At 35.5% G+C, this 17886-nt stretch overlaps 1 protein-coding gene across 1 annotated transcript in view; it reads right to left on the bottom strand.

The window, feature by feature from the left end:
• Positions 1-112: 112 nt before the first annotated feature.
• The window catches only part of LOC126380531 (protein grindelwald), a 37187-nt gene continuing 19413 nt past the window's right edge, over positions 113-17886 (bottom strand). The window contains exons 3-5 of the mRNA XM_050030002.1: positions 15411-15476; positions 7492-7625; positions 113-5255 (exon numbers count right to left, since the gene is read on the bottom strand). Of these exons, the coding sequence (XP_049885959.1) occupies positions 4938-5255; positions 7492-7625; positions 15411-15476 (518 nt within the window). The 3' untranslated portion in view covers positions 113-4937. The remainder of the gene's footprint in view (positions 5256-7491; positions 7626-15410; positions 15477-17886) is intronic.

Below are 17886 nucleotides of genomic sequence, written 5' to 3'. Positions count from 1 at the left end.
CTCTGATCAAACTGACCACAAAGTAAGTATCCACTACAACATGACACATTAACGTAAAACACAAAATAAAGGTTAATTTTACATGATGGATACGAAATGAATGAAAACTGAATTGATCTCTAAAAGTTTATTTGTAATTCCATTAATATTAACAGCAACATATTTCAATTTACCCTAAATAATAACAAAATTGTCACACACCGACATTTCTACGATCCTTAACTAGTGGACGGATTTCCTGAGGGTTCCATTGTATATACATATATTAAAACTTACATCTACAGACTAAGTTAAGGGTATTAAAATATTTTCAAGAAATATTTTTTAATACACTTGTTCAGTACGAACTTTGTAGGTTTAGGTAAGATATTCTTTTTATTTTAACCATTTTCCTTAATTATTAAATTGTTCTCTTCGTACCTAAAAACCGAAGAACGTAGTGAGATTCTGCAAAATTATTTCCAGAGGTAATATTGAGGTACTTATCTACCTATTTTGGCTGATAATTTCTAGTAAGTATATGAAAAAGATCTCCAATTTTGAATCCTATCAAAGTCAGTACTAAAATTAATATTCAAAACCTTGTTAAGCCTATCAAATTAAGTACGATATTGCCACGAGAGTCCTTTAAGTAGATATTCCGACTTTAAATATTAAATTTATAATTACTCATACTGTTACGTTCGAAATTACTTATCTCTACTTATAATTAACAGTTAAATAAATGATTTTAAATAACTCTTACAATACCCTAATGGAATGATTTGTATGGACGGTTCGGACCTTAAAACCTAATTAATCTAGAATAATATAATTTATAATAATTAAAATGGTGTTACGTTATCGTTATAATTATCATTGTGATGGTTAGTGGAATTCATATCAAAAGCAAACATTATTTTACCAACTACTTAAGTAAAAAGAGATTCAAAACGAAGTCAAAATTTTAATGTTAAAAAGATTCATAAAAAATCGTGATGCAAAAATTAATTGGGCGCAGTTTATTCCTAATTATTTATCAAAGACATTTTAATGTTTAACAAGAAAAATGTGATGAAATGATCTGATTGTGATCAAGATTTGTGATAACCCTAGCACTCGTAGTGATGTAGCAGTTCGCGAGCATCGAGACATAGTTTTAAAATTTTATATTTTGAGAACAAAAATAACGGAATGTGCGGGAAGAGAGTTGCAGGTGCGTGACACAGGGAACACTAGTCGTTAGAGCATTCGTGTTTGAAGAGGCAGCGTTGCCAAGACCTTGACTTCTATCCAAGGAATAACTCCTACAGATGTTTATTTTATCATCACCACAGCAACATTACCCGTTCTCTAGTAAATAAATTCCAATTTAATTTCGTAAAAGCACCACATCTTAAATGACAATCTGAAAACCTTTCTGGTTTATTTTCAGAAGACTCCAATTTAAAACCAGACAACATATCCAAATAAAGGGTTTAAATTCATATTCTGAGCTAATGACCTAATTAAGTGCTAAAATACACATCACAAATATTGTATTACGTGTGTCAGTCATAGCTAATTATTTTCTTACGCTGCCTCGTCTTCGTCTATTTATAAATAAGTTTAAATTTCATTGATGCTTCAATACTAAATGTGCGTTATTTTTATTATAAATCTGGTATATTACTAAGTAGTCTGGACTAAAGTACAAAGGCACCCAGCAACGCATGTCAACACAGCCCCGCCAGTCGCAGGCAGCAAGCCGTGTCCAGTGAGAGTGATTTCAATATCCAGGGTGTTAGTGACATCGTAACGAATACTGAGGGGGATGATTCAGACCATGATTCTGAGTTGATATCAAGTGGAATTTTCATGTACTTTTTTGTGTATTTTTAAATTATTTGCATTTCTATACTTTTGCGATGGAAAATTCCACTTGATGTGAACTCAGTATAATGAGTTGAATCATCTCCCTCAGTATTGGTTAAGATGTCACTTACACCCTATACAAGTACATACAAGTAGATAGTTTGAAAATTTATGAAAATTTTAGTGTTTTTAAGATTATTTTCTGTTCCATACTTTTGCGACGGAAAATTCTAATTAATATCAACACAGAAACATGGCCTGAATCAGCCTTCAAACACCCTGTATGATGCTGTATGAAGTTTTAATATTATAATATATCGTATTTTGAACAATCATTTAAACTGGCATGCGTTAATGTATTCATCAAAGAGCTATAATTTCCCACACACCCTCGGGCTCTGGAATCATTTAAATATTCGAGCCAAATGAAACGTTTAATTATATTTTAAACTTTCAATGTAAAAATAATATTCCTAACGAGAAAATTGATCTGCAACCGGCTAACTTCTCCGATATATTATACCAATATTGCAGTAGCATTAACATACATAAGGATTCACAGAATACAAATGATATACAAAACGATAAAGACAATGAGAAATGCATTCTGAAATATATAATAATTCTTGGTAAAGCTTAGATATTTCTGAATAAAAGCTTTTTATTATTGTAAGGTTCCAGCAATTTCTAAGTAGTCAAAGGCCTAAGTGGGTAGATAACATTAATCTGAGCGAAAATATTGTTCAAGAAAACTTACGATAAACCTTATTTGAGGATCGTGTTTATTGATTGAATAAGATTTACATAATGAGTTGGCTATTGATTTGTAACTGCTTACCCTTAAAATAAATTAAATATTTCCTATTTCAGAATACACGCCCATTACATGAATGTAGTGACAATATAGCACTTACTATGTAATGTAATACTTGCTACGACAATGTGTACCCGACAATTAATAACACGAAAGTTCAGACGTCACACATCGTCAATCATAACATAGCAGACACGACAGACAGACAGACACATAAGACATTACATTCAAAATAAAAACTACCTCAGCCAAGCTGAAATTCTTTATTTTAACCCGAGTCGAACTCGATACGCAACAAGTAAAACTATTATTTTTCTACAAAAATTTTAACAAAACTCCACAAACGATGTCTTAAATTCTAATTGAATATGTTCGTGAATATTTATGCCAGATTTTGAGAACTCTATCTACATATAATTTAACTCAGTTATCAAAACTTTTAGCTACAATGTATGGATTTAGAATTTAGAAATCTTAAAAAAATACACAAAAACATTATACCATCTTACAAATAAAAAATAAACCAAGGATAAACGTATTTGACAGCCAAGCAAAATTGAATCCAATTATCATACAATTCAACTGAACTTTGCTTGGATGTCAAATACTTAAACCCACGTTCATCCCCGGTTTATTTTTTATTTGTAAGGTGGATAATGTTGCATTATTTATTTTATACAAAATGAAAATAAGTACCTAAGCTTCGGATAACATAATTTTATTAAATAATTTATGACGAAAGTTCACTTAAACCCAAGCAAAGCTCTGTTTAATAAAATATGTTCATATTCAATTACTATTTTTGTTCCGAGTTAGAGGCAAAAAATATATTGACTTTTTAATTAGCAAATTGATGAAAACAATGAAATATGAGTAAACAGAAAGGTATAAAAAAATGTAGGTAAGTACACACAAAAAAAAAACATAGATAACAACATTATAAATCAATGGAGACCGCCTTCTAAGTACGGATTTTCTTGTATTTTTCTAAGAACTTAATCAAAATCTGGCGTAAACACTTATCAATAAATTTACTAATCTCTTGAAAGTATTGCTCTAGGAATACACGTTACAGCTAAAATTAGCGTTGGTACCTAAAAATAAAGTATACTTACTAAACGTATATTATACCTATTATCTACTAACTTGAACTGTAATGCGATTACATTGAGCTTTGCATAACCACAAATATTAATTTTATCCGTCTCTCCCACTCCTAACTTTACAAATACACGTTTGAAATTTCGTATGGTAGGTGAAACCGTTAGATTGAATACATTTTCAACTACTAAAGTCATCTAAGCTCAGATCAGATTATTTATTATTAAAAAGACTAATAAGTCTTTTTTAATTTTAGTAGTTGCATCAATAGATGCAACTAGGATGATTGCTTTTAATTAAACGTTACACAATGGATGGAATTATCAAGCAAATATACCTACGGGCTATTCGGATATTTATAACAAAATATTATATTTACCATACTTATGATTTCAACCATGGGGTACTTACACAAAACAATAGCTGCACATTGAAGGACGTACTGAGGGGTTAAAAAGGCCACATCAAAGCAATTCACCTAAAATAGCTATATTGCTATTTGACATTAGTTTGCATTGCGCACTTACTTTTATATGCGCAAATGTCAAATTGCAATATTGCTTTTTTTAGATTATTTATTTATTTATGAATTGCTTTGATGTGGCCTTTTTAACCCCCTGATGTACTCGTATAGTTATTACAGTAACTTAATCTAAGTATTTTGCATAATGTTTTCTACAATAGGAGAATAATAAAACTATGCAGAGTTGATACAGAAGAATACTTACATGACTTTTTTGTGAAGTACACTCCACGGCATCAAAGAACGGGTTTCAAACATCTTTTGTGATGAAATTGTAGTAATATACGTAACATTTTACATCTAACTTTATAATCTAATATTTAAGTAAAATCACCAAAATTTACAATTATTGTGATATATTTATCTAAAGTAGAATGCTAATCAACTCACATACTTATAAATGACTCATCTTTCTAAGTACAGTTTTGATTTGAGCTGTATATTCAACAACATTATAAAATTAAATTACTACAAAGTTTCCATATAAGTACCTATAAAATAATCTTATCGATTTTAAACTTATTATAATACTGCGATACGGCGGCACATTCGAATAAAAGGTCGTACAAAATTGGGTTTCGATTTCGAAATTTACGTGTCGGTAGTGATGTCGTGGGTTACCTGTATATACCTGACCGAGCTACCCCCGAAAGTGACTGCCGGACCTCAGAACTTGTGGCTGGCAGCCGGTTGCTCTGGGGGGGTCACGTTCATACCCATGTTGTCGTACGAGAAGTCCAGCGTGGTGTCTTCCGCTGGATGTCTGTTGCTGAGAGCTGTGCTAATCGTCTTGGGCGTGGTGGCTCCCTGGCTCTTCTCAGTGTGAGAGGTCCTGGTGTCCAGGTCTCGCACGTTCAGCGGCTGATTCTGACGCTTGGGCGGCTCAGGGTTCCTGATCTCCAGTTTCAGCTCATGTTTAGGTTTTGGCATCTCAGCGTGAGGGTTGTAATGCGTCAAGTCTGTCGGGTGCTGCTTCACGCGATTCTGAAATAAATACACAATAGTAGATAAAGAAACAATTTCGATGGCATTATATTTAGAAATACGTGCGTCAAGTAGTACTGTTTTTTGTAGATGAAAAACGCCTGCTCTTCATACCTATAGTTATGTAGTATATTATAGTATATTATCAGTAAGCAATAGTCTTGGACATTTTCACATTGGATATATGTGAAATATTCTGTTTATATACAAAACTATTCAATTAGATACTTTTGTGCTAACACAGTGACTGAATTTCCTTGAAGTGTATTAGCATAGCAACCATTGCCCATATCTGTCCAAGAATATTATTAATAATCAAATCAAAAGTACCACTTGATATTCTATAGAGTATTCCGAAATGCATCTCCGGAAATCACCAGCAGATCCAATATGCCAGTAAGCCCGTAAGGTGATGCTTTCTCCTACAGTGAATCATTTCGGACAACATTAATTCTTTTACCTAGGATATAGACGGCGATAGTATGTGGTAGAAAAATATATGTGTTGAATTGTATTATATGCTGTTTTTTTAAGAACGTTTGAGCCCTTTGCCGAGATTTTCTTGCAGCTACTTTTCCTCGGCCATATATAAAGGTTGTGGAAGTCAAAGTGTAATTATGTTACCAACTAAATTTGAATTTGTTCAAAAACAATATTATATATATTTATAATCCTCATACCATCATTGTAACTAATAAACCGGCGCCCTTTTGTTTCTCATTACTTATTTAATGTTTCATATTGGTATTTCCGAATTTCCGATTCCAATTATTCAATGCTTGTTTTCTGGGAATAACTGAATCAAATGTAAAGCCTTTACAAGTGTTGACGATAAAATCTGACAATGAGGAATGCAACGTTGTTAATATACAGGGTGTTAGTGGCATCGTAACGAAATCTTTGAGGGATGATTCAGACCATAATTCTAAGTTGATACCAAATGGAATTTTCTGTCGCAAAAGTATAGAACGGAAAATAATTTAAAAAACTCTAAAATTTTCATAATTTTTCTGACGGGAAATTCCACTTGATATCAACTCAGAATCATGGTCTGAATCATCCCCCTCAGTATTCGTTACGATGTCATTAACACACAACATACTTGTACGGCTACTGTGTACTTGTTCGGGGTGTAAGTGACATCGTACGGAATACTGAGGGGAATGATTCAGCTGATTATTCTGAGTTAATATCAAGTGGAATTTTCCATCGCAAAAGTATAGAATTGAAAATAATAAAAAACTATTTTAAAAAACTATCATTAATTTTGCGACGGAAAATTCCACTTGGTAGTAACTCAGAATCATGGTTTGAATCATCCCTCTGAATATTCGTTACGATGTCAATACCAACGTGTATATTAATTTCTATATTCATATTATATTCGTTCACAAAATATATATTTTAACAATGTTGTAAGTTACAGTAGAATACAAGTACGAGTATGTTTATTTATATTTGTATTTGTATATTACGTGCATGATACTCGCTTAGCTGGCTCGCCGGTGAACCTAATAATGTTTTGATCGTTTAAATGAAATGTTTCTCGTATGAAAACAGTGCTTTAGTGAAACGAAAATTATATTAACATTATTTTTTTGTTATTTCATAAAAAGTTAACGTTTTTGTAACTTCTTGCAGACACATTTGGTGCAGAGAGCCAGACAAGTCAGTCGCTCTATTAGGTACCTACTTCTTAGATTGGTTCACCATGTAAAAAAAAACACAATCCCTCTGCCGGTTTTCACGACATCGCCGGGAATAAGTATAAACACCTGAATGTTTTCTATGTTTATTAGATATTTTCACTCTCATAGAAATAAAAAAGCGACAGTTAATAAGTGGGTAGGTATTTGGATATTTAGATTTTTAAACCTGGTAATTCTGTTAAAACGTAGGTAGGTATACATTTTTCGTAAGTAAATAAAAAAATATTGAAAATATTTTTGTAAACATTTTTGTTGTTGTGGTGGTAAATGTAGATTTTTGTTTCAAATCTGTTCTACGTAGATAATTTCATTACGATTATTGCAATAATTTAATGCAGTCTAGATGGAACCCTCTTGTCTTGATCTTGAAGAATGTATTCGTACTAGGGCTGAAGCTTAAGATTGGTTCTATCAATTACTAATACCGTATAAATAGGTTCCAGCCTATTGGTTTACTGAGTTATTACTTAAACATAACCTTTAGCAGCGAGACACTATTTATATATTAACATCACTATCATACGCACCTTAGCAGGTTGAAACTTCTGCTTGAGGGATCGCCATGAGAAGCTACCCCGACACACGATGATGAGCACCAATAGAAGCACAGCAAGCGCCACTCCACTTACAATAAGTGCTGCCTGCGCCTGCCGTTGAACACCTAGCAAATATTACAAACGATGAATTTAGAATTACAATTCAGACAGGCGTTTACGCGTAGCTTATACACAAAACTATAAGTACGATAAATAGGTTTTTCATTCAATTGTCGCACATGTAGAACACAGATAGCGATAAGTTCTGCGCTGCTCGTAAAATCACCACATTGATATTTATTAATAACCTGTAGTTACCAATGTAAAAAGATCAAAAAATCATGTTAGTTGGCTGCTTGATAACAATATTAATTTCACGTTTAGATTCCAGCGCGTACTATAACGCCATTCCATTGTATCATAAGTTTGAGCTCTAGAATAATATAACAATAGAATGGCACCATTGTGCACCTGAAACTTTACTAGTAGGTATCGTTGTTTAATTAATACCGGTCCTCGTTAATACATTCGACGCAAATAAAGCAAGCAAACTGGGCAATGACGGGACAGAGCGTTGAAAGGGCGCAACGGTAGTAATTTTTTTAACTTGTCTTATTTGGATGCTTTCATATGAAAGAGACTTAAAATTCTCATTTCATTTAATTAAGGCGCAACGTTTTCCACTAGTACCTACAGTACCTAGTGGTGTATTAGTAGTAACTATATAGGTAGCTACTTATTATTTTTTGTGCCTTCGGACTAAGTGCGAAAACTTGCTAACGTCAAAATAGCGGGACCAAAAATTTTAATTGAATCAATCGAAATACCATTATGACGATAGTGAAAACTGGGTTGGTTCAAGTTCTCAAAATAACGTAGGTTGTAACCTTCTTATTTCTGACTTGGCGGACTTTAACTAGATTATAACCTCTTAAGACCGAGATTTCCAGACACAATAGTTAAACAATGGGGTTTGGATTTATAAAGAACATTCGGTCTTAGGAGGATATGATCCACGGAGGAGATTTTTTACCATACGCAATAATATTGTGGCGAAAGTATATTATAAAAAAACACTTAATATTCTACTTTTAAATAACATATTTATTACTACTTAATTTACCAGTAAGTTTTCCTATGTAAGGTGCATAAACAGTTGCACCAAATAAGACACTTAATTCAAAGATTCTCAACGTTATGAAATGTCAATGAATGGTAGTGCCACATAATAATCAGAAAGTCTATTCGTACCACAGGTATTAGGGAATTTACCATCAATAGTGGAAACAGATCATTAGTGTGTCTGAAATCATACTATACAAAATGTAATATTAATACAGTCTCTCTGGCTTTTGGTGTGATCGTATTGAAACATAATATTGGACATGTCAGAATATCAAAGCTTTGATTTAGATATTCCTGTAAATTAGTTCTGTCTGTGTAGGAGCTCGGGGTATAAGCTCCAGTGATTGTGGCGTAACTGGAGTGGGTGGATCCTAGTGCGAATATCACAGTGTTACCACAAGAATTTATCCAGGGGACAGGACAAGAATTTGTAGGGTGTCAAAAAGTGCGGGTGGGAAAAAGCCCCGAGAAAGTACCACTCGCATCACCCGTGATTCGGTCCTTAGGTCCGTATGACCGAAAGGTTGGTAGGACCATGGGAAGGTGGTGGGTTATGCCCCCAAAATATGTCCCCAAATTTTTACTTCTTTCGATAAAAGAAGATAACCTAAACAAGACCTCACACACGTTACATGCGGTTTTTAATGTGAAATAAAATGCAAACACTAGTTAATGCAAATACTAACATTAGATAGTACACATACATACACAGACAAAACTTTCAACGGCTCCAAGCTATGTCCGAAGACGTAACATCAAGTTGTAGACGTTAAACCTACGTAATTCAACGTTGTGCATCGAAACACGCACGGTACGCACATTTTCTCTATACGAGGGGAGGTCAAAAAGTTCGCGGAATGGAGGGGTTGGAGGGGGTTGGTTTGCTCGTACAGGTAGCCGCTAGTTGCACACCTCATTAACAGTATATGTACCAAGTTTGAAGCAAATCGGGTCATTAACGTTTGAACTATCGACCAGCAAACAAGTGAATCGGGAAGAACTCAGCGAATATGGAGAAAATTGAACACCGCGCCGTCATTAAGTTCCTCACCAAGCAAGGAAAATCCGCTCAGACGATTTTTCAAGAGCTGTTAGCAGTTTACGCGGACTCTGCCCCTGGTAAAACCATGGTTTACAAGTGGCATAGTCTTTTCAAGCAAGGAAGAGAGTCGATTGAAGATGACCCCCGCTCCGGACGGCCCATTGAGGCCACCACACCGGAAATCATCGAAAAAGTAAAGAAACTTGTATTAGAAGATACCCGCTTGAAGAAGAAGCAGCTTGCAGCAATGGTCGGTGTATCCGAAACAAGTATTTTAAATATCCTACATCAACATCTTGGGATGACTAAGGTCAGCGCAAGATGGGTTCCAAGAATGCTCACGCCACTTCAAAAAAGCGAGCGTGTCGAGTGTTCTCGCCAGTTTTTAGAGCTCTGTGGAGAGAATAAGGAAGAAGTTATGGCCCGGATTGTTACTGGAGATGAAACCTGGGTTCACCACTATGAACCTGAGTCGAAGCAAGAGTCGATGCAGTGGCATAAAAAAGGCACACCTCCTCCAAAGAAGTTTAAGGTGTCACAATCGGCCGGAAAGATCATGGCCACTATTTTTTGGGATACAGAAGGTATTTTGCTGATTGATTATAAAGATCGTGGTGTGACTATAACGGGACATTACTACGCTTCTTTACTGGATAGATTGAAAGAGGCTATCAAGGAAAAAAGAAGAGGAAAGCTGTCAAGAGGTGTGCTCCTTTTGCACGACAACGCACCCGTCCACACGTGCCATGTTGCGACGGCTGCCATTCACCGATGCGGGTTCGAAAAATTAAACCACCCGCCTTACAGTCCAGACTTGGCCCCCAGCGATTATTATTTGTTCCCAAAAATGAAAAAGGAACTGCGTGGACGAAAATTTGGCGATGATGAAGAAGTCAAGTCTGCAATTTCGGCCTATTTTGACAGCAAAGAGAAATCTTTTTTTTATGATGGAATAAACAAATTATTTGATAGATCCGGAAAATGTGTTAAGGTTAAGGGAGAATATATTGAAAAGGAAAAATAGTTTCGTGTTTAATTTCGACCCCCTTCCCCCTCATTCCGCGAACTTTTTGACCTCCCCTCGTATGTAAAATAAACTTATTCAGTACCGGACAGTACTACCTTTCCGCTCTTGCCTTTGTCCGCGTGTATTTCAGTTATCGCATCGAATATCCACCTCTGCCCTCGCGACACAGCAATATCGAGGGCTTCGACCATTCGCCGTACGACGCCTTTCTACCGTAGATAGTTTTCGCTGCGCCTATAGGTCGAAGCCCTCTATATAATTCGACACGCGCGCGGCACTGTCGTTGTGCAGCCTCCACTGGAAATTCTGAATTCTACAGGGAAATTGCTACATTTTTCATCACAAAGGAGTTACTTTTGCATTTATAACATTATTATTATAGTATGGAAGATATCTACAACAGACGGTGATGCAACCCTTTTACCACAATCCTTTTGCTGTGTCGCATCTTACCGTCACAAAGAGAAGATGTGGGCAGTGTCACATTATGTTACAACAACAGGATCATATTACAAAAACAGCCTACCTACGTCTATCATAGGCATATAGATATCGCCTGAACTAGAGGAATTACGCAACACCCTATGGCTTTAATATCCGTTTAACAACTACTAGACTAACTAACTAACATCATCTTTACGAACGATTGGCTTGCGTCTATAACTGGGACCGACAGCCGACACAAAGAGGAGCTTGTTAACATAGGTTATGGCGATAGATGGTTGATGGATTAATCGTTAATAATGTCTCCTGCCAGTCTATTCCAACAAAGCGGAGAAAGAGGAGACGAGAGAGTTTTTTCCAGCGGCGAAATGATAGGTGACCAAAAGTTGCGCGTGTGCTATGAAAGTGGTGTTTTTATTAAGACTGGCGCGAGTAGACTTAGATAAAACACATGCATTGCAATAAACTATTAAAATTAAGTTACAAAACAGATAAAAAGACACATCGGTGAAGTAAATATATTCGCTATGGACTAGCATATAATATTACATTTCCATATCAAACTTTCGTCACTTTAAAACTGTATTCTATTTTAGTAAATTGCTAAAAATAGATCTCACAGTCAAAAGTACAGATACAATTTCAACTCATTCGCAACTCAGCCAATATCAAATATGTTCGCAATAAAGCTATGCAGCATTTCGTAGAAATCAGGAATACTAATTTACGTATTTTACTCTGAAAGGTTTGGTCAAACTGAACGTAGAGTATTTTGAAAATGTTTCGTTTCAAATTAGACTGGCCGCAAAATACTTTTGCTGTGGAGGCAAAGTACTGCACACCCTGACCTGAGTCCATAGGAAGGAACTTATTTTATAGGGATATTTATTGTCTGTCCAAGTAGGGTAGGATATCATTGATGTACTACCGCTGATGCAGCGCAACAAACAAAAACAATTCGATTGGAAAATGATAATAATTATGACGGACTTTCCAGGCTACGTTCACCAAAAACAACATAGATGGCGTTGTACAGCTTAAACGTGATAATTACCTATTTTCTCAGTACTCGGGTACGTAATTAATCCAAAATACAATGTAACGAAGAAGCATGTATAAAAATAATTGTTGCTTGATATTTGGACATCATTTAAAACATCATCATATTTATTAATTTTTTTCTGTTTTTGAGACGAAAGATGCATATTATGCATCTTTTATCTTTGTTTTTGGGTTTAAATGATGACGCTTTTATAACACCCAGGCACAATTACATCTTCCACCCATTATTATTCTAATGAAAATAAAGAGAAGCAATATCATTAAAAATTTTATCCAAATATCAAGCAATATGTCTGTTATGCATGAAAAGGTTAAACAAAGAAAAATCTCTACAGCGCCATCTATATTGTTTTTGAGGAACGTCGATATGTACTTATACATACATAAAGTCACGGCCGTAATCCCTAAAGGAGAAGACAAAATGCAGTCTCTCTTGATACTAAGATGGATAATAATGTCGAAAGTCAAAATGTATGAAGGGTGACCATAATAATGTCCGTCATCGATATAATGGTGCATCAAGTTAAAAAGGACACAATCCCTCTTTCAGTTTTTACGACATGCCCGAGAAGATAAGCAACTAAAAGTGTTGTTTCTGTTATTGATGATGTCACAGAATAGTATTTCCATACATTATCCAAAGGAAACATTCGTTTTGACGTTTCGTAAAAAGTATCTTATTTGTCTAAGTTATCAAGTAGCCTATTAAATAGCCGCGTGATAGGAAGTCTCATATCCCTGATTTTATCGCGGTAAGAACCCGGTATTTTCTGTTTTAAATATGCCACACTCTTCTTCTATCGTGTGAGTTATGATGTGGATTACCGAAATTATCTACTCTGGTGTCCGCGTTATTATGTCTATCGACGTCTGTGTGCCCTCATGTGACCTGCTTTATACTCGAGATTGTGCGTTGAGGTGCGCACCAGATAAATATTTGAACTGACCTTAATTAGGTACAACTTGTAAAATAATTGTTTTCCACATTTACTTTTAATGATCTGGCTTATCAGCGATGCGCTAACCTACAACCTCTGTCAGATCACACTTTGGGAACGGCGCAAAGCTTAAGCAAAAAGAGCTTTAATTCTTCTTCTTCCTAAGCCTTGTCCCGCTTATACAGGGTCGGCTCTCCTTATCCTATTTCTATAGGTTGGTCGGTTTTGGGCCAGTTTGGCGTCCAGGTCTAATTGTTTCAGGTCCTTTTGGACCGTCGTTAACCATGTGGCGGGGGGTCTTCCACGCCCTCTTTTTGGCGTCGGGATATTTAGGGCCGTTCTGACTATATGGTCTTCTGGGCGTCTCATGACGTGACCGTACCGAGCAAAAAGAGCTTTAATATCTAACCTTTTAGCAGATAACACCAGAGAACAAGAAAGAACAATTTAAAAAGATAAGCAGACAGTGTCCTTACTTCTAAAGAATTTTTACAGCGGGAACACACTTCGGAATCATTCCTGGGAACGGCACATAACTGTTAACTATTCAACATTATGAATAACACAGAATAATGAAAGTGGTAAACACATAATATTATTATCTAGATATAGGTCATATATTAATGTGATATAGGTAATTGGATGAACTGTCATAATTAATTAATAATAATATGTTATCATTTTATTGTAAAGAAGACCAAATCAATCAATTTGCATCGGACAGAGGAAATGAATCGATGGGAAGTACCTAATTAAAATCGACAATTCTAAATTATGATGGCCATATTTCGCAAGCTCAGGTAACAGTAATTTGAACATCTATTTCATACATAAAGCAGGAAACAAAATTATCTATTAAAATGCTTTTATTATAAATTAATAAATACATTAAAGTGAAGTTGCTTGTAGCTCTGAAGGTGGTTAAAAAACAATAAAAATATATTTTTTCTAGCATAAATTATTGTCACTATAACTTGAGACTGGAACAACCAAATACCTCCCGTACTTTAAGGTTCAAGGTAGAGACTAAAGAGATCCATTATCAGGGCTCCGTAGATATTGCCACAATTAATAAGGTAATTGTGTCATCATCATCAGCCGTACGACGCCCACTGCTGGGCAGAGGCCTCCCCCAAGGATCTCCACGTAATTGTGTATTGTATTGTATATTGCAGAGTCCTGGCAAAGGTCCCTTGTTTAGATATAGAAACCCACACACTCTGCTCAGCGCACTTTAGAATAGATCTTTCAACCAGAAGATTAAAATTTTATCTTTTGTAGAAATATTTTAAAAAATCCACATAGAGTTCATATTTTGTAGAGAACAACATTTTCTATAGCGTGTGAGAGCAATTGTGTACAAAGCGAAGATTAGATTACCTACTTTATCATGTTTGCCTGTTCAATGTAAGAGCAGGAGCCTGTGGATAATATTCAGTTTACAGTATTCGCCTGATTTCTAGGAACGCTCAAAGGACGACGTGTGTTCGACGTGGGTATGTATGTTCATACTCCACCTGCGTGGCCGGATGGATCTTAAAGTAGGTACTAAACAGATTTTAAAGACTATATCGAGGCTCAAAGAGAAATTTTACTTAACGGATTTCCATTATGGCAAATTCCGACGACAGTAACAACTTACAGTTAAAAGAAATATGTAAGACACTTGCAGTCCATACTAGTAATACTTGCTTGTGAAAGTAGGTCTGTCTTATAAACTTTTCACGCCTAAACGGCTAAGCCGATTTGAGTGAAAATTGGCACGTAAATAGATCGAAATCCAGAGAAGGACATAAGATACTTTTCGAGGCTGTACTTAAAGTAGTAACTTAGTGTGTGTGGGCAAAGTCGCGAGCGGAAAACTAGTATGATATAAACAAAAGAGGGAAGTTGTGTTTTGTGTGCAAGTGTCAATTTTAAATCACGAACTAGCGATACAGACTAACTGAGCTCAGTGAGTAATTTAAAAGCATGAGACAAAACAAAATTTTTATTAAAATTGCGTTTTCAAAAAGGCCATACAATGTATAAAAGTAAACAAAACTTTGTCTCACTAGAGAATAAAATACGCTTTTCTTCATTGTTTTTACGCAAGCACCCTTTTCGTACGGGAGAGGTAAAATACTATTACCAACTCTAGATACAGCTCAGCATTTAGGTAGGTACCTAATGTAAATACGTTCGCATTGCTTTGATGAAAAGGCGAGTTGTAAATGGAAACATATTTCGCAGTGCAGCCAGGTAAGTAATTGAAGATATGAAATTAACTTACCACTAAAATCCGCTGGAGGAGCGGAGTTGTCTGTTCTCCGGGCATATCTCAAGTCAAGCAGGTAACCTGTAATAAAATAAAAACAAATTTTAAAATACTTAGCAAGTATTATTAATTTCATAACATAAGCACGTGACTTTATCCCAATTGGGGTAGTCAGAGGTATGTCCATTGCAAGATGAACTAAGTACCCACAGATCATCGAGCTTTCTGTTAGTGTGTTATTAACAATTTCATATAAAGAAAAATATTTTTAAAGAAATATAGCATTATATATTATAATTGATTATCATCTCAGGCGTCATCACACCATGTCTAACGTGATCACCCATCCTAAGTAGGTGATGAAATGGTAGGTAACCTAAGTACTTGCTTCACTTTTCGATTCAGTCCTTTGAGTTTTCAAAGGACTGAATCTGAAACACGTTGTAGATGGCGTCTTGTGAATATCTCGATAAAGATTAATGAACGTGTGTAGGTGAGGTAGGTAAGTGTGATGCTCTGTACCAGTAGTAGTCCGATCTATAATGGACATTTAATTTGTAATGAACAGGTAACTTTTTTGCAGAAACACCAGGGGGGTTAAAATGGCCATATCGAAGCAATTCATCTAAGAAAGCAATATTGCAATTTGACATTTGTTTGCATTGCGCACTTACTTTTATATGCGCAAATGTCAAAATGCAATATTGCTTTCTTAGATGAATTGCTTCGATGTGGCCATTTTAACCCCTCAGTACATCTCAGTACATAACTGCCTGGTGACAGACCTCGGCGCTCCCCTTTGGTCCGACCAAGTTAATGCCGCGGCAAATCTACAATAAATCAGTTAAAAAAAACCAATATGTAAATTATTAACGTCGCTTACATTTTCACAAATTGTGAACTTTCAACTAACGAATACACCTAAGTGTACTTAATTCAAAACTTGCCAAGTTTTTTTTAGATGTTCTAAAATTTGTTTGAGTCCGTTGTGGGGTTATCCTTTTGAAAGGGTCCTGGAATTCCTGTGTAAACATGGGCGCAGGCGACTCGGCGGCAGGTGTTTGTCTTTGACAACACACGCTCCACTCGTAAACACTCCTAATTTTACTTTATCTTTCAAAGTTGGCTGTTTTACTGGATCTACGCTTAGGAAATACGCCCCGCGGTCATTTGATAGGTTAGGTTTAGTACTTATGTTCGTTTCTTTATTACGAATTTGTAAATTGCTACTTATGACAGCCTCCGTGGTCTAGTGGTTAGAGCGTTAGGCTCACGATCTGGAGGTCCGGGTTCGATTCCCGATGGGGACATTGTCGAAATCACTTTGTGAGACTGTCCTTTGTTTGGTAAGGACTTTTCAGGCTTGAATCACCTGATTGTCTAAAAAAGTAAGATGATTCCGTGCTTCGGAGGGCACGTTAAGCCGTTAGTCCCGGCTATTAGCCGTAAAAACACCTCCACCAACCCGCAGTGGAGCAGCGTGGTGGAGTATGCTCCATACCCCCTCCGGTTGATTGAGGGGAGGCCTGTGCCCATCAGTGGGACGTATATAGGCAGTTTATGTAAATTGCTACTTATAGTAATAACCTACCTAAATACGAATAGATAAGTAAATTATTTGAGAGAGAAAACTGCCCATAAATTTGTTAAACTAATCACCAAATAGGTAGAGCGGTTTGTCAAACCTTTAATTTTGTTAGATTTCAAATAACTGATATATTAACTGTACCTTATGTATACGCCATCAACAGGTAGGTAGGTACAACACAATTTACAACACAATTGTAGTAGTAGTAAGTTACCTAGCTACATAGACATACGAGCATTGTCAAGTAGAAAACTGTTAAAGCATTTTTTTTTTGTGTAGCTACAATTCTTCAGAACTACATTCACATATTTATTGTTTATACGGTAAAAGAGTTTTTATGCTACATCACTAGATACTAATCCCAAAAAAACGACTGGATATTATTTAGTTTTCTAAATCTCTGTAAAGCTTCATTCCGAAATATCTATCTAACTGCCCTTTCATACTATTTAATCCAGATTCTCTTTGAGAGCCAGCAAATAGCAATTTCAAATCAAAAACTATGTGTACTAGCAGTTATCAAAGTTGATATTTCCGGTTCCGCTTTTCATATTAGTATTTTAGTATCTGTGAAGTACTTACCTACTTAGTTTCAATTTCATTGGTGGGCAACGTAACAAGAGCTTATTTTTTTTGACGTGACTTATTGTAGACTAGCTTTTGCCCGCGACTTCGTCCGCGTGGCGTGTTATATAAGAGAGAGATCTTTGTGTGTGTGGGAGTGCATATCAAATTTCAAGCATCTAACTTATGCAATTTAGATTTTTTCATACAATTTTTTTCCCAATAACTCCCATTTTTCAAAATACAGCCAAAAATAAACTTTATATTTACTAAGGTATGCATGCATGCTAGATTGAATCAATTGATTGAATTGATTTTTTTTAATTGATTGTTCATTGA

This window comes from Pectinophora gossypiella, chromosome Z, assembly GCF_024362695.1.
Source record: "Pectinophora gossypiella chromosome Z, ilPecGoss1.1, whole genome shotgun sequence".
In the NCBI taxonomy this organism is placed as follows: Eukaryota; Metazoa; Arthropoda; class Insecta; order Lepidoptera; family Gelechiidae; genus Pectinophora; species Pectinophora gossypiella.
This window is presented reverse-complemented; position numbering and strand designations above follow the sequence as displayed.